Genomic DNA, 24,022 nt, shown 5'->3' on the forward strand with positions numbered 1-24,022 from the left:
GTTTTGTCTAACAGCTCAAAGGAATTCTCAAATCTCAGGTGGAACCAGCAAATATTTAAAGGAGCTAATCGATTTGTTATCAAAATGTTAGTTAATTGTCTGATTAAACTGCTTCATGTCACAATTAAGAAAAAAAAAAAGCAAAAATAACTAAACAAACTGATCAGGTTAACTTTTTAATTAAACCTTTTCCTCCTTGCAGATTGTCATGTTAGAGTGGATCTGATTGCAGCTCTCTGTCTGATAGAAAGTCTAAATTGGATTTCCTCTCCTTCATTAACAACATGGAATGTTTCTGGTTGTTTACCTGTTGTGAGCTGCTCTGTTGTTGTTTTGTTTGGCTCCGCTCGGTTAACGTCTTCTTCTCATGATTGCGCTTTAATGAAACAAAAAACAAACTCCAAAGACCCGTTTCTGGAAAAATGTATTTATTTCGTAAATAGAACCGCATCTTCAGCTATAAGACAGATTTACAGACAGGAGGACAGACGGACGAACAGACGGACAGAAACAGCATCAGATATCAGGGAACAGAAGAGCGATGGTGGTGGTGGCTTATTAATTGTCAGGTGCAACACGATTTACTGATGAGGAGGAGGGAGGAGGAGGAGAAATGGTTTCCACAGAGCACTGAGATGATGAGCAGCCTCGTGTCTGACTGGGCGATGCTGACTCACACAACATTCTGCTGCACTAAACTGACCGCTTGACATTTCAGTTTAGACTCCTGCTTTTTGAGCTGATTTGATCAAGGAACCCTTAATTTGATTCCAGTCTGTGCAGGAGCTTTTCTGCTCTGATGTCATCTGTCTGTATTCAAAACTTAAAAGACCGTAATGAAGATTTAGGTTGATCTTTAGAACAATTTATAGTTCAAATGACCACAAATTCTTAAACTGAATCATCACTCTTCAACCGGCACAAAGCTCTTTTAGCTCAGTTCGGACACAGATGGGCTGCTTTAATACGTGGACAGGATCTCTGAGAGGAGGAACACCTGTGGACGGACTATAAAACAGCTCACGGTCTCTTTTAACAAGATTTCCAATGAAAGTCAGGTGTTGCCTCTGATGGACGACATGAAGACCATCAGAGATCTGAGGTGTGATAAAATATTAAATCACTTGTCTGAATTATGTGGCTGAGTAATCTCCTGCTTCTAGAAATACCCCAGAGGCCTTGTATCCAAACCGCTGCCGCTTGCTCACATGACGTCAGCGCCACAGCGCTTTAGAGAATCTGCTCCTGGTTTCCACACATGATCTGTTCACAGCTGTTTGGATGTGAGCAAAACAGATGTGAAAACACCACTTTGGTGCCGCTTGAGAGTGAATTACTTCTGGCGTTTACATCTCGTCTGATTGTCTGGTTTGAGGTTTTAACCGCGGCTGGATGGTACTTTTGGTTTCTGCTATTAACCTGTGTGAGTGTGGAGACCCAAAGTGTTCAAGTCATAAACATTTAAGAAGGAAATAGTTAACTAAACTTTACTATGTGTTCAAAAATGTTGTAAAACATTATTTACCTCCACAAATTATCTTTTATTTGGTTGTGATAAATCCTGAAGTAGACTTTGAAAGGAAATGATGTTTTGGAGGAGGTGGTAGTTTCTATTTTTTACGTCACCATTTGTTTTAATTCTGTAAACACCACTTTTTTTGTGTGTTCATAAAGCTCTAGGAGACAAAAATTTGGAACTCTAAAATTTGAAAATAAAGCCCTCCTCCAGCAGAATCCTCTGTTTAACCCTTTTACTGCCCACATTCTGCTCCCAGCTTCGTTGCTCTTTAGATTATGACTAGAATCATCCAACAATTAAAATACACTGAATGGTTATTACGTCATTTTTGTCTAATGATGCCAAAAAACCTCTTGCCTACCCCAACTTTAACAGTTAAAAATAAATAAAAATCTGATTAGTCGTGTCATGCGGTGCTGTTTATTTAGTTTGGAACACTAAGGGTCACCACACTGAGCACAAGGGGGCATCAGATCTGCACTAACACTGCAGGTGTTTCTGCTCAGTTCTGTCTCACTTGCCTTTGGCAGGGAAGCACTAGACTTCCCTCCTCTGCCATCTGCTCGAACATATCATGCAGAAACTCAGCAGTGTCGCAGCACTGACGCCCCAAAAACACTGAGGTTAGTGGTTGTCTCATTTTGGTGATGGTTCTACTAACTTGGTTGATACATGTTTTTCCCTTTTTATTTTTCTACCAAATCTGACATCACGAGAGCTGGGTGATGATTCAGCGATGACATCCACTGACCTTTGAGCAGAATCACATCATGTAGCTGTGATCAATTCTTGTTTAATGTGATTATTTAGGGGAAAATTTGAACAAACTAAGTTTCATTTGAGATTGATATGACTAATAGGATGAACCACATCACCCAGCTCTGCTCATCATCGGTTTTAGACATTAAATGAAACAGGAGCTCACTTTAAAAAAAAGAAAAGAAAAAAAGTCTGTCATAAAAATAATAATTAGGTGTTCGGTGGAAGTTTTTCCTCGCTTGGATTCGTGCTGGCCGTCACAATATCTAGAAAATCCATTCTCCTTGTTCTGTGCAAACACAACTTAACCACTGCTGTGCTGCACCTCAGCAGGAAACAGCAGTTTAGGTAAAATCAGAGAAGTAACTCTGTACCGAAAAGAAAAAAAAAAAAAAAAGCCAACTTGACTCCTCAGGGTTTCACTGTTGATACTGTTAAATGTGCACAGAATAAGGACACTGGATTTTGTTGCTCACCTCAAAAAGAACTTTTTCACCAATCACCAACTGTTTCGGTTCACAAAGCGACACGAGGGTGGTGCTGCTTTAGGACACCACGTGTAAAAAAAAAAAACAAAACAAAAAGTGAACCTGATAGAACTGTACTCTCTGTGGTAGTTAAAGGGAAGTTTGTGAGATCTATGAAGGTCTTCTTTAAAACATTGCTTTGCACTTTTATAAATCCAGATACAGATCACAGGCGTATCAAGGTAGATAATTTAATAGCAGATATGAGGTCAACTGGTTAAAAATTGGAAGCGTCCTTTTGCTCTTTTAAATATCTTGGAACATCCTGTTTACAGATACATTGATATGTAAGAAAAGTTGAACACAAGCACAGAAAGAAAAAAAAATATTGCAATAATAAATAGACACTTCCACTGGCAGGTGCACCCGTGTGAACAGAAAGGAACATATGTGTACCATATAGAAAACAAACATCAAGGATATTCAATGAACTGACCGACAACAACAGAACAGGCTCCACTTTTGAAGCTCAACATCTTGAACCTCAGCAACGCAAACATCCTGTGTGAGCTGAGGCGCGTGCCGCTTTACTGCTGTGTGGATGTCAAGTTTAAAACGGTTGTCTTAAAGGGTTTCTACGTTACACTTCTGTCAGGAACCTTCTGGCATCATCCTCAAAACAAGAGCCGTCGCAATGTTCTTCATTTCAGCGTATTTTGGAGCAGCAGAGAGGGAAACCGAGCGGCAGAGAGATGTGACCTTTGACCTGCAGGCGGCATGTGGCTGCTGAGATTATTCAACAAAGCTACATGACAAACTCTACTTCCTTCAACCAACATGGCTGCCATGCAAGGAAACAGAAAAACTTCAACACACACACACACACTTCAACAGCTGGTGGAGAGAAACACACACACATACACACACACATGGCAAAAACAATGTCACAGCGAACACATGAATTAAATGATTTCAGTGGTGACAGGTGACAATGATTTTTTTTTGTTTTTGTTTTTTTTACAGAAATGAAAACCAATATAATATGTATTCGATATGTGATTTGTGCAAACGCCCTGCTTTTCCTTTCCTATCTGCTCAAAGTGAAATATATTTATCTATCTGAATATAGAGACATTCTGCTGTCTGTGTCGACATGCATCAGCCGCGATTTGGAAAAGCATCTCACCGTTAAAGCCATTTCTGTCCCACTTAAAATAAAAACGGTGCCGTCGTCTGATCGGAAACAAAGCGCTCCCTGATCCTCGTGGTCTTTTAACGCTGAGATGCCTCTGGTCGTCGGGCTGATTGAGAAAAAGGCATTCAAGGGGAATGAGTACAAAGTAGCAACAGGCTCAAACAGCTTCCATCTGCAGTACCTTCAGTAATCTCTCAATAATATAACCTCTTCAAAATGTATGGCTTTTTAAACATCCGGCCTCTTTCCGAGCGACACAGCGGGGAGACAAGAGGCCTGAACAGTCAGACGAGAAAGCAGCACGAACAATAACAAGTCTTCCTAACAACAATATATAAGCTTCTGTACAATCAGGCACAAAAATAAACACTTTTTCTTTCAAACTCCAGTCGGAATCCTTTGGTCTTTGGTACCACAGCGGAGGTGAAGCTCCGCGTACAGTATTGAGAGAGTACTGCAAGTCTGAAGGAGACAAGTTAGCAGAACCTCTGGGTCAGGATGGTTTTTGGATGCTACAGGACTGTGGGCGGTATAGCTTTTTCCCTTTCAGTCTGAATGAGAAAGAAGGTGCAGCGGTGGGGTCTGCAGCTGAGAGACCCCCGCGGTGGAAGTTTACGAAGCAGTTTCTGGAAGCAACGTGATGTCGAGCTGGCCGACACCTCTGAGGTGTACTCATAACGCAGTCTGATTTTGCTGAGCTTCTGCCCCGGTGCTACATGCAGGATCTTGGTTTGTCAAACCGTCTCGGACCACCGCTGAGGTGGGTTGACTTATCCAAACCAACTGGGTTAGGGTACCTTTGTAGCAAAAATAGCAGACAGACAGGAATCTCCATCCTGTGTCTGATCAGACTTAGAAGGTCTATTTTACGCCAGTTGCAAGAAAAAAATGTTTGGCAACTGATCTGAAAATGAAAAATAAACAGCTTTGTAAGAGCTCATGGACCTAAGAGCTGATCAGACAAACTTCAACCATTCAAGACACTTTTAAAGGTAATGAGTTCCTGTAAGGTGTTTTCAGGGGATTTTACAGGACTTGCTAAAACCTGGATCTTCTGACATGAAGCACTGCAGCTCCACAGATGTCAAGCCAGGCTGACTTGCATTGCATGTTTTATTTTCTTCGATGTTGCAGCTCTCATCTGATCTTCTTGTCAGCCTTTCTAAGAATTGATTTGCTCAGGGACACAACCTGGTGAAGGATAAATCAACCTGCGGCATCGAGCCAAGTCCTTAGGTTTCTTATCCCGTGTGTGACTGCGATGAATCCAGCTGAGAGTGCACTGACTTTACACTGAAGAAGGTTTACAAAATGGTGGAAGGGTGGATGGGGGGGGTGTGGGTATGGTTGATAGCGGAGTGGTAGTTCTCCCCCCAGGTCTGTGTGTTTAAAGTCTGTGGCGCTGGGAGTCAGCAGTGGGTGGCCTCGATGGGCGACAGCGTCAGGATGCTGCGATCGTTGGAGTAGAAGTTCTCCGTGTCGCTCCAAGACCTGAAAACAGGCAGCAGTGACTGACGGTTAGGAGACTGATGCAGTGTGTGTGTGTGTGTGTGTGTGTGTGTGTGTGTGTAGCTGCCACTAACTAGCACACTGTTGTCCAAAGGTTTGTGATTACAATCTACACAGCCTGGCTGGAGGAAGCAGAGGGGAGTGAGGGATGGATGAGGGTTAGTTATGGGTGTGATGGTGTTAGTGATGAGCATCAGAAGTCTCTCCTCGTTAACTTAGTATAACACTGGCTTCTTAGGGAAGACCCAGTTTCAGAGAATTCTATTTGAAGACATTGTTTTAGGCAGTTATAAGACCCTATGAGAACACAATAATATTTGCTAAAGCTTAAAGGCTTTTGATTACTACGGCTACCTATTACAAATTTCTATTACTCCTGTCATTGTTGTTTTCATTCTGAACTGAGGCTGATGGGAGAAAAAAAGTGATATCACCTATTTATGTGCATCAATCAGGTTTCAACTGAGAGATGACGGTTGTGGGGTTAAAAACACACCCACACAGGATGTTGTACTTTCAATTTAGACAAACAATAATCATATTAAAAATATAAAAACCATATCAGGACAACGCTATTTAATGAGAAATACCTTAAACAAAGTTTTAAGGCTTCTAAAATATGAGTGCTGCTACCTGGAATTGAACTAGAAGCCAGTTTAAAATGGAAAATAAGCACCTACAGCTGACAGAATCCAGTAATCTAAAAAAATAACTATTGACAGGCATTTCAATTGCATTCAGTGAAGTGGGTACAATAACTTCTGCTTATTGTACCACCACTGCTGCTCTGTATGAAACAAACAAACAAGAAACAGCATCACCAATCGCTGCACTGGGTACGTCTGGAAATATTGCAACTCAAGGATCTAATGAAACCCTGATAAAGATCGTACAGATTTCAGGCCAAATAGAAAAGAGAAAGAACCTAAGTATGCATAGAAACACTATCTTATCTAGTTAATATCTGTTCCACAAAAGCAGCAAAGCACAACAGTGTGCTGCTGCTGCTGCTGAGACACTTCTATGATTATAGTCTTGATAAAGGTGTTCAGGAACAGAGCTTCAGCAGGTGAGAGATTGGCTTCTAAAAACACACAGTTCCTGCTGTAGAGCTGTTTAGATATTTGAAGCTGCTTTCTTTTATGGATCTGCCTTCTTTGTTCTTTGAATATTTGAGGTGAGACTTGAGCTACTCAACTCATGGATATAAATCAACACAATTACCATAAAGAGAAAGAAATTATGGTTAACAAGCATCAGCAACATTCTTGCCTCATTGACACACTCAAAAATAACCATCAGTAATCAATTTCCTGCAGGTAGAATATACATCGGAAAGGTGTGGTAGCTATTTCAATATATTTGCTTTACTAGAAAAATAGGTATTATACTGCACCATGTTCAAAAATACTAAACATATTGTATATAATATACAATTTTATATTCTGTATTTTGATTTAAAGATATGATTCCTATTAGCTTAGCATGCTGGATCTCTTTTCACACAGTCGCATTCATTTTTAGACCGCTGAAAACATTTATGGATTAAGAGACGAGTGTTGGGCTGTACAAGAAGAACATGGGGACATCCTGAAAGTCACAGCATGCCGCCGTTTAAATCCTCTGTTAAAGGTCACAGCAAACCAACCTCCACGGCGCTGACTCACATCAAAGTTTAACCGGAGTAGATGATCAGAGCTTCCACCTCAAAGCACTAGCAGGGGAGTAGCAGACTGACTGCGGTTCAACAGCTCTTGAGCTTGAACAGTATCTCCATTCTGACTGATCCACCTGATCTTCCCACGACAGCAGGAGCGAAGCCTGAAATGTGTAATCACTTCTGTGTTTCTGAGCGGAAAATATGACCGGAGGAGAAACGGCTAACATCTCCAGCCACAATTCATTTTAAATATCAGCTGTTCTAGTCTGAACAATTCTCATAACCCTTATTTATCACTGCTCTCTGTGATGAAGACAACCGTTTTAAGACCTGTTAAACAGAAAAAACAGGGCCACCCAGGGACTTTAAATAGGCTCATGACTCAAATGGTGTTTTGACTGGAGGCCCTCTCAAACGCTACCACACTGGCTCGGCTGTCTACCAGGGCTGGGGTCAAACGGAAACATCTCAGTGCTAAAACCATCTTTGCTCCCCGGGTTACGACAGACTAAGAGGACATTAGCAACCGAAACACTTTTGGCACAAGCCAGTGGGAACATGAACCCAAGAAAAGAACAGAACAGGCAGATTTCTGACAAGATCAAGCTCACAGGGGACGCTAACAGCACATGAATAATTAATCTGGAAGGTCGAACAACATTATGCAGATTTCAGACACGGAAGGACAAAGACACAGTGAGGACGGAAAGAGACAAGTGCAGGAGGACGGGGAGTGTGTGAGGGGGGCACAAATACATACAGGTTTACATTGTATACAAAATACCAAAAGGCAACAGCAGCCCCCATGCAACAAGACAGAGTCTGGGCATTCTTGTTTTGTAGCTTCTAGTACACAGGTGGAGTGGAGTTCCTGTAATTTAAACCTGTAGAGAAGGGTAAACTCCACCCACCTGGAACCACCCCCAGTTATAAAACAAGCACGCCCTCAACATTGGCCTCTTCTCAGAAGCACATATAAGGCTTCAGGATCCAGTAGAAAAAGATTAGTAGATACAGCGAGTAGCAGAAAAAGAGACTCTTTGAGACTACACTTCCCAGCAGCCTCTCTGGTTTCAGGTATGGTCCCCTTGTTCTAGGGGAAGAGGAGTAGGAGGCAGCTGAATCTCCAACCAATGTATTTATTTATTTTTTTCCAAATTAGAATGAAGAGTTAAGTTAGAAAAGAGAAACAGATGACTTAAGTTTAATAAGTTTCCAGCAGTCAACTAGCTAGGATTAAAGAATTAAATCTGTAGTTAAAATAATCAAGTAGGACTGTTCAGCTTTGTTGCACCACAGCTCACAAGAGTCTTCAAATGTTTATCTGTCCACAAGTTTTTTTAAAAATAAGTATATGGATTTATCTGTGCATCAAGCTACTGTGGAGGACATGTCTTTATTTCCAACGGCACAATGTCGTGTCAAAAGATCTCAGTAAAAGCTGCTTGACTACTGGATGGAGACTCAGCTGCCTGGGTGTGACAACTATACATGGGTGCCTATCTTGTTTATTATTAAAAACATCTCGGACTCCCGACATCCGTGTCAGTTCCTGTTTTGTCGCTCCTAGCCGTGATTCAACTGCAGCCAGCATTCAGTGCTGCAACAACAGGCCAAGTCAAACAGCCGACTATAGCTGGGCTTCCAATAAATATCAGATAAATACTTGAAGTATTATATAAGTTGTAATTATGCTTGCTATATGTCCTTTCCAGTCATTAAGCATAGAATACAGGAATGGGTGGATATATTCCCTTTCCCCTATGGCAGTATCCTAGCATTAAGGCCAAATGTGGGCTGAGTCTTGCCACTTGTTCAATCGTTTTTAGTAGCTTCCTGCATTATTTCCTCAAACCCAAAAGGTGAAAGAGAGGGACAGTAGGGACGGACAACAGTGTGTGGTAGGTTGAGGGTAGGTTAAATGGGGTGAGGAGAGGATAGAGACAAAAAGATAGGAGGGACAAAAAATAAATCTGAAGATTCAGCCCCAATTCTATTAGTCGACTATGTTCGTTCTATTTACAGCATAAAGCACACCTAAATATATTGTCTGTGTTGTTCATTGTTGTCGTTTATCCTTTAGGGAGTACAAATTGGCTGCTGTTTGCTCACTTGGAGGAATCCAATTGGCTGCTTCGTGCCAAGGTCAGAAAACAGATCAATCACTCCCACAGGAAGAAATGAATCTAAATTGAATCATGCATTTAGTGGCCATTTTAATCGGAAGCAAAAGGGTTCTGTTTCTTTCAGTGGAATGACCCTGAGTGGATTATTTTATGGATGATATCCCACCTACAAATGTGTAAATATTGATGCATAGGAGCCAGTTTACGCTCTCCACTGGCTGAATTGAAGTTTAAAGTGATTATATGATGCCAAAGACATTAATTATTTCCACCAGGGCCTAACGCATTTTAGAATTTGTTATAGAGAGACATCATTAACAGCTACCTGTAATTTGATGTCTCTACTATGAGACTGCTCAGAAGAGTATTTTCCAGATCTGACGGTCTGTGGTTGCGTACAGAACGTGTTATCGCCGAGAGTGTGCAGGTTGCTGTCCAGAGGGGCTGAAGGGAGGGTTGGGAGCTACAGTGCATCCCTTATTTACCTTGCATGCTGTCAGTACCTCTACAACAACACACACAGTCACGAAGAAACAAACATGCGTGCCCACACCACCCGTGTCTGTGCAAGGTCTACTGCAAAAGACTTGCACATAAAGAACAAGAATGCTACATCTTCATTACTGATCTAATCAATACTGAGTGTCCCAAGCTGTTTTGAAGAGTATTGATTGCTCAGCAGAAAGGGCTGATCAGGTCAATTAATCAATGACCCCCACCGAGTCACTGGGATCCAGGTAAAAAGACACACACTGAAACTGCAGACTGAGCAGACCAGCAAACTGTGAACTCAGCGTACCGGTCTATAAAGCTGCACTAGGCACAAGCCTTTCTGACAAAACTGTTGATGTTTTATCATCATTTATCACAAAGTGGACCTGCAGCATTGAAGAAAGAATCAATCTGCATCAGCTGAGCTCACTTTGTGCAGTAAACTGACATCATGTTTCATTATTACTGTGCACTGAAGGCCTTATATTTCAGTTACGGCTCACCGTCATCTCGGGCCACCAAAATGCAAAATCGCAAAGTGCAGCTTGAAAGCCAAGTTGCTACAACTTTCCACTTAAGAAGTGCTTTCATAGCTCTTCCATCATTGGTTAATACTTAATGTGTATACACATTCTCAGTACACATTTGGTGTTTATGATTTCAGCTAACCATTTATCTGGCCTAGACACAAGTGGAGTAGACCTCCAATGGACAAGAGGATCTACTGGACGATACTGGAGTCAACCTAAAGCTAACAACTTATTATAGTGGTGGTGTCGTCCCATAAAGTGCATTAGAGATTAGACAATTTTCATTGAAAATTGACTAGTGAGGCCGCCCGTTTGGAGACCGACCTTTGATTTGAAGGGAGTAACATAGAATGTATAGAAGAGACAGAAAGAACAACAGAACATAGCATATGATTAAGACACAGACACATGGGCTTACAGACAGACACGCCCTTACATATGAGCTACACAAACAAGACATAGTGTAGTGTTGAGACCTGCTCAGTGCCTGTATAGTGCAGAAACAGAGCATTGAAAGGACCCTAATAAAACTACCCGAACTGTCCCTGGCTAGACTGCCCAACAGCCACACCTGCATGCTGTGTAGAAAGCATGGCCATCGCAACCTAATCGGTTGTTGGTCTCTACAGTTTTGGTTACAAGGAACACTGACATATTTCTGGTAATACACTCCTGTAGACATGAGATGAAACACAACATTCTGTCTGGGTAATCAAAACGTTCAGACTCCAGACTCTCCCAACATGGACACTGATGGAAATGAGAAACCCATAAAAGTAAAGTCCATGATGGCTTGATCCACAGATCTTCAGCCTCTAACTCCTCCTTTGGCTGCCGTCCCAAAATCCTGCTAAGCTGCACCCTAAAACCAGTCTCAGTGACCCTCTGAAACCCAGCATCCCCACAACCGTATGTTCAAACTACTTGAATCTGAACAAGAGAGACTTACAGTAGAGTCGTAGTCACATTATGGGCTATAACAGTCAGAACTGCAGCCCAAATTTTTGACACCAAGTGATGGTGAGGGTTCGTCAGGATTCATAATCATTGTTTCTTGTTGTCGTCGTCCTCCCCACCTGTTGCTGCGGCTGGATGCGTGGCAATTGTTGGCGCTGGCCTTGCACTGTCCGGTCATTTGCTCCAGGAAGTGGGCCAGGCGGGAACAGCCACTCTGCCCATGTTGGTAGCAGCACAGGGACTCCACACAGCTGAGGGCCTGCGCCTGGGGGGCTGATAGAGACTGGAGGAAGGTGGTGAAAGAGCAGGAAAAGAGCAAGACAGGGTGAAGAAAATAGTGGTATGGAAAGTTGGAGAATGGCATAAGGAGAGTCAGTGAAATCACAGATAAGAAGAGAGGACGAATGAAAGAACAAAAGACAAAGGAAGCAGAAAAAGTGAGTGGAGGAAGAGAAGAGAAGACAAGAGTATGAATTAAAACCAACATGATACAGGCCGACTGTTTTTTTCTGACAGGATGATAAGGGCAGCTGGAGGATGACAGAAAGCATGCTGTCACAACAACAGTGATGTACAAGGAAAACATTGGAAACATGCTAGACAGGGGACTGAAATGTTGCAAATAACAACATAAATCATTAAACCTGTAAGCAAACGAATCTTTTTGGAAACAAACCAAAAAAAAAAAAAAGAAAAAAAAGAACGCAAAATGATAAATCAAAAATGACGTGCAGTATAATTTCGGGTGGTTGTAAAGCAGATTGCATCCTTGGCCTTCTTTGGAAACAACATAAGACTGAAGAGCTGAACAATTACTCTCAGGCTATAAAACGATTCATGTTAGGGATGCAAATCTTGAATGGTTCCCTTAAGCCATGGTTGGCCATTTTGAGAATTAATAACCGATTAATAGCAGAGACGAATAAAACTGGATGTTTTTCTGGTGAAAGCGTTTTTCACCACTGACAGGGAATGTTTGCTGCAAATTTAACTAGCAAACAATAATGACATACAAAAACAATACTAAATAGAAACTTGACAACATCCAAAGCATCCCTGTAAATGCAACAAACAAGCTGCAGTCTTCCACAGTGAATAACCTGTAACACCATTAATCTAGTCACAGCGGTGTGTGTCAGAGTACTCCTACAGCTGATCTACATGATGGAGTGTCTGCTCACTGTAGTTAATGGTAGTCCGGCTGCTGGAAACAGCTGCACCGCTAAAACAGATGTACACAAATACTGTCGCAGCAATTTTATCAGTCCAGAAAATCTGTCGGTATTTACTGCCTCCTGTACAATGTATTTATATTCAGAGCAGTGTGTTGCTGATACGCGTCAGTTTGAATGTTGCTGGAAGAACGTAACGAGTCCTGCTGCTCTTGAAATTACAATTAGAACTTCGATGTGTATTCATTGTATGGAAGCCTCGAGTTCAGTCAGCAAACACACCTGTAACTCCATCTCATTAAAAAGTAAGATGCACCACCTGGTGGCGCAAATCTACAACGTCTTTTTACATTTAACCTGCTTGTCCTTCATTCTCTATATTTCTAATCCATTAAATTATCAATGGCAATTAAGAATCTTTAATATCCCTAATTCAGATTATGTATTTACCAAATATCTTCTTTTTTTTTATATTAGAAGTTTCTATAGGTGTTTTTTATGTTTATAATAGTGGGTAGGTATCTTATGCAAGCTACAGTGTGCAACATTTACAGCCAAGTAAAGCCATTATAATTGCTTGGGCACCTCAGAAGAGTACCCGTTTGCTCTCAGATGTTTAAGTATTGATAAGCGGGTCAAAGCAATACTAACAAGAATCTACAATCCCCTCTGGCGGTAATTTCACTGCAGGAGGTCAGGATGCACCTCTGGTATTATAATACGATTTCAGAGTGATCCTTCAAGGCTAGATGAGCCGTCTCTCTGTTGCATGGCCTCTAAAGCTCAGCTCAGGTCTTTCTGCTGGGCTGTCATATTTGTGATGGATCACTCAGCGTCCAATCCACATCCTTCAGCATATAAACTAACCATGAACCAAGGCCAGCTGATGTGACTCATAGGCAGTAATTTACGCCAAGCTCTTTTTTTTTTTAAACTTCCTTTCCCTAAGAATGGCATTTTATTAATTCGTATTTCATCATCTGTTCAATTAATTTCCTTTCATATATGTGAAAACTAATATAAAACTGCAAAGTATTTCCTGTGTCAACGTAGAAGCTGATGAGCAGTGCTAGGAAACCTCTCACTGTTTGAATAATAAGGCTAAAAATAGAATTTGAGACTAATCAGATTTTTCAGAGAGCTGGTGATGCATGGGTAGATAAAGCTGAATGAAGTTGCTGCCTTGGAACCTGTGGGATCAGGTGGCTCTGTTTATCTGAGTCAGCACCTGAGAGACGGTGTGTGACGGAGAGGAGACAAAGAGGAAACAGAGACAGAGTGGTGTGAGGTTACACTCATTTAGTTTGCATTGTGTACCCTCCTTTTGTGCAGCCTAACAGGACAGCAAATTTTGAGATTAACCACTGATTTACATTAGAGACCCACCAGGTTCTTGTGAGTTCAGGTATTATTTGTTGAGCCATTTGTCGAGATTAAAAACGACTCTTGGGTACAGAAACATATTGTCCTCTCAACTACTTGAGTGCCACTGAAAGTAAAGTTTCAATGATGTAAAGCATCTTTCAGCATAGGCAGAGCAAAGTAAACACTAGGTTATGCTGTAGAATCAATGAGTCAAAGCATTTCCCAAATTTGCTTTTTTAGGAAACAAATTTTAAACTTTCTTATTTGATCATTTCATTTTTCATTTTCATTTTAGTCTCCTGTAATGTAATAGAAAACTGTGCTTTATGTGTGACCCATGGATTCCACAGTGCTCTGACTTATGATGCTGCTGTTGGTAGATTTCTTAGCAGCAGAAATTGGAGACACTGTTGGCAAGAAACCAGACTTCTGCTTCCTGGCTGGTAACAGCAGAACACATTCAGTTTGATCTCTCTATGAATTATTCTGGCACTGTCAGGTGCTCCAAGGTTTTGAGGTTCTGCCTCTATCACAACAAGTAGCTGCTTTTTTTTAGGTGTTCTTGTTGCTGTTTTTGTCTTTGAAAAAATGCATACAAATTTATTTGTGTCGCTATAACATAAGAGTCTTCGCTTCCACCATAAAGAGGAAAGCTGAGGCTGTGATTTTTCCAAACACAGAATTACTTTAAACCACAGAAAAAGCCAACAAGTCCCAGCTGTGGCTTTAGTAATGTGTGCGAGACCAGTGCTTGCTTGTTGGTGAAATGTCCTTGGTGTTTCTATGCTGGTATGACCATATGGGTGATAAAAACTTTTCATTACAATGACTGATTTAGCTTGCTCAAGCCAAAGAACCACTGCATAGACTGATGAAGCAGCAATCAGTCACCACAGGGCTTGTAATTCACAAGCATCCACTTATAGAAGAACTGTCAACTGAACTGGTCTCTGTGAACTCCTTGGTTCTGTCACCTTTTTAGGTTCTAAGAAGCAGCAGTCAGACAATGCTCACTGTAAATCCAGGCTAGTTCTATGGCAATCTTTCCTTTTTAGACTTTCGCAGAAATGCAAGAATTAATTGTGTCGTGAAAAAATGACCAATGACAGCCAGATGGGTGACATCACCCTTTGGTTGATTATATTAGTTAAAGAGTTCAGCTTGGTTATTGTTTGCTGTCCTTTTATTTAGCACAATATTTTGATGGTTGAACACGGAAACAAGATAGCAGAGTATCTTTAGCAAGATCTAACCTGTAGTGCACTTTGGTTCTGCGCAAGACAATGTAACAATCTTGGGTTTTTACTGTGATATATGGTGGTCACACAGAACATTGTGTGTGGAGAAAGCAAAACATTGAAACAGTTAAATTATGAAAACAAAAAAAATTATACTTCATACTTTAAAAGGAATTACTGACACTGTCAAATACTTACAAGCATTCAATGATCTATCATTGAGTATGGTAGGAGCAGATGGTTGAATGAAAATATGGCAAAGACAATGAAGTCAGCATGCCAACAGCATTCTCTCTCTGCCTAAGCTCTAAACCCATACCTGATCAATAACAGTGAGGGGTGAATTGAGACCGGGTTAGGGAAAGGATGGGCACAATCATGGTTGGGTAAGGGAGGACAGGGTCAGTCACATCTGGGCCGGGAGGGATGAGGTTATTCATTGGAAGGGTAAGGAAGGATGGAATTAATTATGACTGGGTGGGAGAGCATGGGGTCATTCATATACAAAGTGAGACTGACAGAAAGACATACAGGAATAGCATTTTTACATATGAATATAAGGGCAGTGTGGGGAGCAGCTGTGACATACAGCCATGAGGTAACAATCAAAAGGTGCAGATTGTTGGAACCAAACATAAGGGCATGTGCAGTTGACTGCAGCTGTGAGGGGGTGAACAGGGTTGGTTGGTCCTCGGGTGAAGCCATAATGCCAGGGCAGTGACAGCACGAGGCGGACAATGGGAGTGAAGTACATGTATGGTACTACCTAGGGGAGCATGGGTCTGGGCTGGGGGCAGCAGGGGGAGGATAAGCAGCTAGCAGGTGCCAATTGTCCTCCCCTGGGCTCCGCTGGGCTTTAACAGGGTCATATTCTGGGCCGACTGAACCCTCACCCTCTTCCATCTGAAGGACACAAGATGCTTACAGTGAGCCCTGCTGACTAGTCAAATGGCTCATCCATCAGTCAACCAGGGAGACTGGTGGTAGGCCAGACACTGACACAGCAACATAACAAATCACACTGCAAAAAATATCCATCTTAGTCATTTAGTCTTATATTCATTTGATCATTTGGATGTTTGGCTCAGAAAAGGTTATACTTGTTTTAAGAATTTTCTAATATCAACCCAATGTGTTAAAGCATATTCTTATTTCAGGATAGTGTGCTCAATTTGAACAAATCCTTATTTTGAGTTTATTTTCATATGATAGTAATTAGAAAGTCCTTTACAGCTGGACATATCCTACATTTTCTGATGAACCGACTGAAAAACTAGAACTATGAGTACAGAGGATACGTTTTGTAGTGTTGCTTATTCACCAATTAGCAGAATAATTAGTCAGTAACAAGCAGTCAGTTAGTCAGTGAGTCAGTCCACGCTGCACTGTAGGGGGCCAGTGAACTGACCCTCACTCTACAGTGTTCTCTGATATACTTGTACATACAGTACACAGAGAGCAAAGCGATGCTGGTCCTTCACAAGTGGCCTCATCAACACAGCAACTGAGTTGGCAAGAATCTTTTTTGGCTTACAAGGCAAGAGATCAGCTGGTTCATGGTTTTTGTGCATCTCTGGTCTTATTCCCCTGTTGCAGACCTGAACCGCATTTTAATTGGAACTGTGAGATAATCATGAATCACTAATTGAAGAGGTCTTTCTGAAAATTTCAAGAGGATGATGAGGTCAGTGGAAGACAGCTTCTGTTTCCCACAAAAGCAAAGACAACTGAACACAGTGGCTAGAAGGCCGGTAAGCTCAGAAGTAGCTGTAAAAGTAGGCAACAAATGAGCAGAAAGAAGCTTGAGGCATACAAAAGATGTCTCGAGGGAAACACAGATAAGAGCGAATCTATTAGTATCCAAACCAATTAACCTGCTGCTGAATCTATCAGAGCTACAGAGTAGGCAAACAACGGTAAGCCCACGAGAGCCCTCTGGGTTCTTTTGTGATTACTTCCATCTAATCTAATTAGGAAAAAAAGATCCTAAAAGGTACTGGAATTATTTCAGCAGAACTGAATAAACTGCATTATACAGAACAAAGACATTAATATACCTCTTTGATTTTAAACTCAATAAGAGCATCATGTGTAGTTTTAACAGTTCAGCAAACAAATTACTCAAACTGAGGCATATGACCTCTTTTGCACAATGTACTATGTGCTCTCAATTAAAATAATGATCTACAAATCTTTAGTTTGCTTCTGCTCATTAAGTTTGTGTGATGAGAACTGCTTTGTCTATGTTATTAGTGGCTTGAAATATCCAATCAGATGCCAGTTTAGTAGGTAGCTAGAACTAATAGCACAACAGCCGTGCAATAAATTGTACTGTCATGAATGATATGTTTAGTTTTTGTTTCCCATTGTTGATTCAACATCATATGGTCATTTTAAAGCTGTTTTGTTCACAGACAAGTTTCTCATATTTTATCCCATCTATAATATATAATATATAATTGAGGATTGACTAATAGCATTCTGCAGCATAATACAACACAGTTCAATCGCACCACTAGCTAAAGCCTACAAGAAGGCCATAAATTTGAATCAAGTTGACAGTACAATTTATTAGATGTATTAGACTTCATCTGTTTTCGTGAGGTGTACAAAACGGCAACTAAGTGTGCTGTAAATCACTATAAACATTAAAGACAGCCTATTATTTTTAGCATATGACCATTACATTTTCAAGTAATTCCTGAGCAGTATAGAAATTAACTTGCTATATAACTGTAAAAGTGAAGAAATGCTCGAAACAAAGTAGAGCTTAAATAAACTCAACCCATAAAAAAAAACAAAAAAACACTCTACCTTCTATGAATGTTTGTTTGACAGTTTGAAATTAGCAAAAACAACCTTAGGTATTATTTTTGTACACAAATTAAGTCAAAGATCAAAGTATTTTTTTTGGACAGTGGTCTTTTCCCTTTATCAAAAAGAGCTCATGCTATTGTTAGCATTCCTTTGCAGGCTGTTTATAGTGATATTGGCTGTGACAGTGCAAGATCTTGAATTCATCACTCCAAAGACTGTAACAACACAGCTGTTCGTCATGCGTCTAACAAGACAGCGTCATGCTGCTGTTACAAGACGGCCCAGACCAGTTTGAGAGCTTGTCATGCAGCTGTAGCAGGTTATCAGTTCTGTTCTGTGAATCTGCTGAAACCATGCAGGTGGACGACTCTGAGGTAAGGAGGGTGTCGCAAGTGGTGAAGCCAGTTTGAAGGCTTCCGGCTGGACATATGCCAAGAGGATGGACCATGCTATACAGAGCAAGGGGTGGATTGATGGGCTGCACCATGCGACTGACCGATGTGTCACTTTAACAAGTGAGCAGCATGCCAGAGTGTGGTTGTATGACAAAACCAATTGTTAAGGGTCAGGAGGCAGATCTGACCAGTTACCCTGATGCGGGATGTCGCAGTCAGAACTGTGATTTTTAAATGATGACCCCAAAAAGGGTCTCTGCATTACAATGTTGTTGCCCTCACATTATAATGAGTGCTGAAAGAAGAGTCCAAATAAGGTCAGTGAGAGTTGCCATGTGATTTCTCATTCATTCATTCATTCATTCACATCCATCATTTATCCATTTGTTCATGCAGTTGGTGGGTAGGGTAATGACAATACCATGCTGTGACAGGCAGGAGTGGAAGAGGTCTCAAAACACATTCTCTATGTCAGCCTACAATGCAACACATGCAGCGTCTAAAGGCTTGATATCACATTCTTCTGCATGATCTCCAACCCCACGAGGCCCCCGAAACATGTTTCAATTTCCCTCATCCCAATCACAGAGAATGCTGATTGGCTTGTCCAGGGCATGCACGCACAGACATGAAACAAAAGGCCCTGCTCCAAAACTAACAGCACACAACCCTGCAGTCGGGATACTGCCAGTGTTAGAAAAAGGCCTCAGGAGGACTACATGAAGTCCAGACCTGGGAGAAAGTATCTTTAAATATTGTACACATTACCATTAAAAGGAGCACTTATTCAATAAAGCAATGTTTCTACTTTTTAGAGGCTGTTGGCAGTATGTTGTAAAGGACATTTTTATCCTGACTTTCTCAATAATATTTCAGATAGACTTTCTAACTATTCAAGTATCTGACAGAAAATGTCAAAACAAGTATATTTTTGATCTGACATAGTTAATAGTAGGTGTGAGATTTGCAACTGAGTTCTGTCAAATATTACAAAAAATGGTAAGTTACATATTCATGTTACATATTTTATGAAGTATCCATCATATATCATTGTGTGTCAAGTATGTCACTGAATAGTATAAATTAAAACTCTAAAAATAGTCTAACTTTAAAAATGCATTCTCATATAAGACAGTGCTGTGAGACAATGGTAAATCATATATATATTAAAGCGAACATGCTAAAATTTAGCGGCAATGGAGGAAAAGAGGACTCTTGATGCTGACTATTTAAGCAAATGTAGAAAGTCTACAGTATAGAAACATAGCATTTGAAAGAAGCACTCCTGAAATATTTGTTTCATCTGAATTGACTTTTAGATCTATTTTAAGCCCAGGCCTGAATCAGTCTCAGATCCTCTACCTAATTTTGCCCAGCTGGCTCTTGGCTCTGGACAAAGGCTGCAGAGCGATGAAGTCATCACCTATCGCCACACGGTTGGAATACATCTATACCAGGAGAGTACAGACAAAGGATAAGATAAAGAATAGACACACACACACACAGAGGTTAGAAACCAAGCTCACACACACAGACACACACACACACACACACACAGACACACACACAATTTATACTGAACCCACTCTCAGAATCACACGGAGACACACACACACAGAAAGACAAAACAGACAAAGGTTAGAGCACAAACACAAACACCACATAGGATTGGAAAAGGCTGGTCATTTTTGTCTGAGAAAAAAAGCAGAGAACTCTGAGAGGAGGAAAGTTGAAACTAAACCATAAACAATCTCAAGCTTGACAAATCAATACAGTAACAGTGGGAGAGGTGAACATGCACATTGCGTGTCTGGGCATGTCTATGACCAGAGGAAAGTCATGTGGTGTGTATACCAACACCATGACGGTCCTGTTAAAAAGTGGGTTACTTGTTACCACAGAGGCTGGAAATAATGAACTATTTAAACAACGTGACATACAGAACATTTTCTCTCTCTGTATAGATTTTGAGTTTCCTTGACATTCTAGTTTATTTTCTCCCTCCAGGCTCTTCTCACGTTGCAGCAGATGTAATTTCCATTTTTGTGGTGCAAGTAGGAATACACATTAAATCTAACACTGTACACAGAAGACAGTTTAACTGCTGGATAGTATTTGGTCTTTCCTGTGCAATTTCAACACCTTTAATTAGGTTTAGGTTTGAGCCTGGGCCTGCAGACTTTGCAGAAAAAAACGTACATTATAGATGCGACTTTTGAGCCTTCATCACTTAGCTTTGGTAATAAATGTACCTAGTGCTCAATTGGTCCAAATGAAATCAATGCAAACAAGAAAAAGTATACCACACAAGCACAATGTTTCTGCAGACACATTATTTGACTTCACTACCAACAGATGCCACATTTCTTCATGACTATTGTATACAGTTTGTTCTCCATTATTGACATCATACTCTGACTTCTTTCACTCATCCCACCTTTCTTTGGCTTTTAGCCTTCTTTAAATCAGAATTTCTCAAAAAGAATGAAGTCACAAATCAATTTAAGTTGCCATCTGGGAGTCAATGCTACTCATAATATCCAAGATTACCAAAACTAAACTGCGCTGAAGAGCAAAGGTATGCAATGATAGCTCTGAGGAGAAACAAAAGATCTGTGGTTCGAGTGGTAGCTACTGCAGAATAGACGCTGAGAAAAAGTACAGAAAAAGTGTTGAAATAAAACAACTGCTGTGACCAAGAGAACTCTGCTGCGCCTTGGAGTCAGGCCAGCAGGTTGCAGGGTATCTGAAAGACAGGAAAACCTCTGGGAAAGAGCTTATTTAAACTGAAAACTTTAACTGTTCACAACTAAAGGAAAAATCCTCATCCACAGCAGACTAACAACTGGAATGAACTTCTTCACAGAGATTTCCAGACAACAGCCTGTAAACATTTTGCCATCACACCTCCTGCCCTCGTTACCTGACTCTTCTGTGTGCTGGTGGGCTGCAGATGTCTGTAGAAGACCTTCTTCACCACATCAGGAAAGAGGCAAGTTATGACGATGATGATAATGGCGAACCAAGCCGAGCCACTGGACAGCAGCTGCACGAAGACAAAGTACATGTCCTGGGTGTGCAGGAACGGCCTGGTGGAAAGTGGAAAGGACACAATGGTTATATACGGCAAATGATAGGAAGAACATAGCCACTTTTATGCATCTAATAAGTGGTGGAAAACATCTACAAGATAGTTAGTAAAAAAGTCACTGTAACGTGATGATGCCTTTAAATATAGCAATAAAGGTGGTCAGCCAGTCTCAGTTCGCTTTGCCCTGTTCACTGTAAATTTAGGTCTCTCTGGCAGTAGAAGTCGTGCCCTTTCAATTATTTTATTTTCCCCCGACACAAGAGTTTAACGACCGGTGCAGATGTCAGACTACAAATATCAATTATGGACCAGTATGGTTAGGCTGGCTCCTACAAGTCTGTGACTTGACTGGACTGGACAAAGTGGTGAAGATTGACCTGATCAATCCAACACGCTACCAGACAGTGACAGGGGATTCTAACAAAGCCTCAGTGATTTTCTTGCCTAGTGACAAGATTGGTTGTTCCATCCAGCACCAAAAAATTGCACAATACATCTGTATATATTATAAGTGAATGTTTTTAAACAGCAATTTTGGAAAATGCATAAAATATCGCTGATTACCTTAAAGTAAAATTGAGGTGGTAAATATGTATATTTCTGTGAGCAAATTTAACAACAAGCTTGTCATTGAGGTTGTAGTTTGTGGTCGTATTGCATTGCACAAAATTATACTGAAATATATGTGACATTCTTCCTTTCCTGTTTGTAAATGCAAAATTAGGCCCAGTTCAACACCACTGCAGACTAAAATACAACCTGAACATAGTTTTAGTTTTCAATGTGCAAAGTTGGCTGGTCATCTGCAAATATGATGAATTAATCCTTGAAATGTTGTTTCATACAAAACAAGCATTTCAGCAATTCAGCCTTTCTGAAATAATGCTGTATGGCTATACAGTATGTTTATCAAACATGCTTAGATGTATAATTCGAGCAGAGACAATTTGAAGCAAGAGAAAATCATTTTCTTTGGGTTTAAATGTAATTATTTATTTATTCTTACAACTGGCAAAAAATGAGAACTTTTTAAGACGTTGTTCTTACCAGATAATGCCTCCATAGAAGAGAGAGAAGATGAAATAGAAGGCAATTGAGCCCCATGTCACGAAATGGTTCATCCACGTCCAAAACTGAGTCTCTAATGCAAGCTGTCATTACATATGTCGACACACACACACAGACACACAGGAGAGGAGGAAAAATAAAGCTAGGTGAAAAAAACTGATGCAGGGACAGGTAGTGCACTAAAGTACAGTCTGTCTCTGTGCTGTAACAAAAAGAAGACAGAAAAAAAAGGAAAAAAAAAAGCCTTGATCCTAACCTGTGACAAATAATCTCCTGCAGTTAATGACCGCTGACATCATCCTATCCACAACATATTTTAATTCATACCTGGACTGTGACAGTACACGTGTGTCCCTGTGGACCTAAAGACATTAGTCAAATCATGGCTAATTAACACAGTAACTATCATCTTAAAGGTGCATTAAGCTTTTTTTTTTTACAACTATGAAGAAAAAGAGTCCAAAAATACATGTTAGTAAACATCTAATTGCATAGCTCAACTTCAGCACCCAACTGAAAACAAGTTTTTGCTCTCTCCCAGATGTATGCCGTGTATTAAAACACCTTACTACATTTGATTTGGTCATTTTGTGTGACTTCCAGGAGAAATATTGGAGTCTTCAGTTTGTTAAGTGTTCGGCTTTATTCACCAGCCCCTCAGTTATGCTAAGTGAATAACATAGATTTTTGTTTTGTGCTCAGCAGATGGCATATGGTAACTTTTTCTGCAAATGGCTGTAATTAAATAAATCATACACTCATGATTTCTACTCTACTACACATTCAAATGTCCCTAAAACTACTGGTTGCTTGGATTCTCAGAAAGACTACACTACTTCACTGTGAGAGTATCATATTAAATGTCAATTACCTTTAATGTGACAGTGATGACCATAACAGTAAAGACCAGAGTTCCAAATGTCCAGTTCCCGAACATCTATAAAAACAGACACACTGCAGTTAATAGCAGTCAATCTTACAGCACTGCAATTTGTCATTACCTGACAAGACTTCACAAATTGGGGCAGGGTGAGCTGATCTGTGGTTTAGTTTATGTATATACATGTGATGAAGAGAAAACTTCTACAAGGCAGCGGTTGTATTCAACAAGTTGCATGCTACGGTCCCTATAATAAGGCCTTGCCCTCCAACTGTGCGACTACCATCAGTAGCTCCACTGCTCCACTCATAGACTGAGAGCTGTGGGAGGTACAGTTTTGTTGCCAGCCAATTCAATACCCTGCTGGAGTCTGAACATTAAAGGCTAATAGCGCATGGAGCAAGACATATATAGAGACTCGCAAGAAAGTACACAACAGTTGTGGACCCAATTGAGGTATTTTGTGAGTTTAAATCACAACTACCAAGTTCTTACTAAAATCCTCCCCCCCAAAAAAAGAGGGGAAAAAAGGGTCATTTTTGGTCTCTTAAACATCACGACACTTTTGACACACCCAACATGTCTAGATTTGTCATATTCCAAGTGTAAACCTAATCTTGTCACTTATATTTGAATCCAAGTACACAGCATGTACCTGCACAAAATGATCATACATTTGAAGCTTTTGTGACACATTCATATGCGATGATAAATCTGAGAGGAAGGAAATTATAATTGGAGTGACTTTTCCCACTAATACAGTATTTGAGCAAAAGCAATAG

The 24,022-nt window shown here is 40.6% G+C and overlaps 1 protein-coding gene across 2 annotated transcripts in view; it reads right to left on the minus strand.

Moving 5' to 3' along the window:
* Positions 1–411: 411 nt before the first annotated feature.
* Positions 412–24,022, minus strand: part of atp11b (ATPase phospholipid transporting 11B) — a 59,854-nt gene continuing 36,243 nt past the window's right edge. Inside the window, exons 26-30 of one of the 2 annotated variants that reach the window (XM_008300855.1) lie at positions 23,232–23,297; positions 22,340–22,443; positions 21,125–21,290; positions 11,334–11,497; positions 412–5,431 (exon numbers count right to left, since the gene is read on the minus strand). In XM_008300855.1, coding sequence (XP_008299077.1) covers positions 5,350–5,431; positions 11,334–11,497; positions 21,125–21,290; positions 22,340–22,443; positions 23,232–23,297 — 582 coding nt within the window. In that variant the 3' untranslated portion in view covers positions 412–5,349. Of the gene's footprint in view, positions 5,432–8,965; positions 11,498–21,124; positions 21,291–22,339; positions 22,444–23,231; positions 23,298–24,022 lie in introns of those variants that run through there. The other variant, XM_008300854.1, reaches the window with a different exon arrangement.

The sequence above is a fragment of the Stegastes partitus genome, unplaced genomic scaffold (assembly GCF_000690725.1).
Source record: "Stegastes partitus isolate 25-593 unplaced genomic scaffold, Stegastes_partitus-1.0.2 Scaffold1598, whole genome shotgun sequence".
In the NCBI taxonomy this organism is placed as follows: Eukaryota; Metazoa; Chordata; class Actinopteri; family Pomacentridae; genus Stegastes; species Stegastes partitus.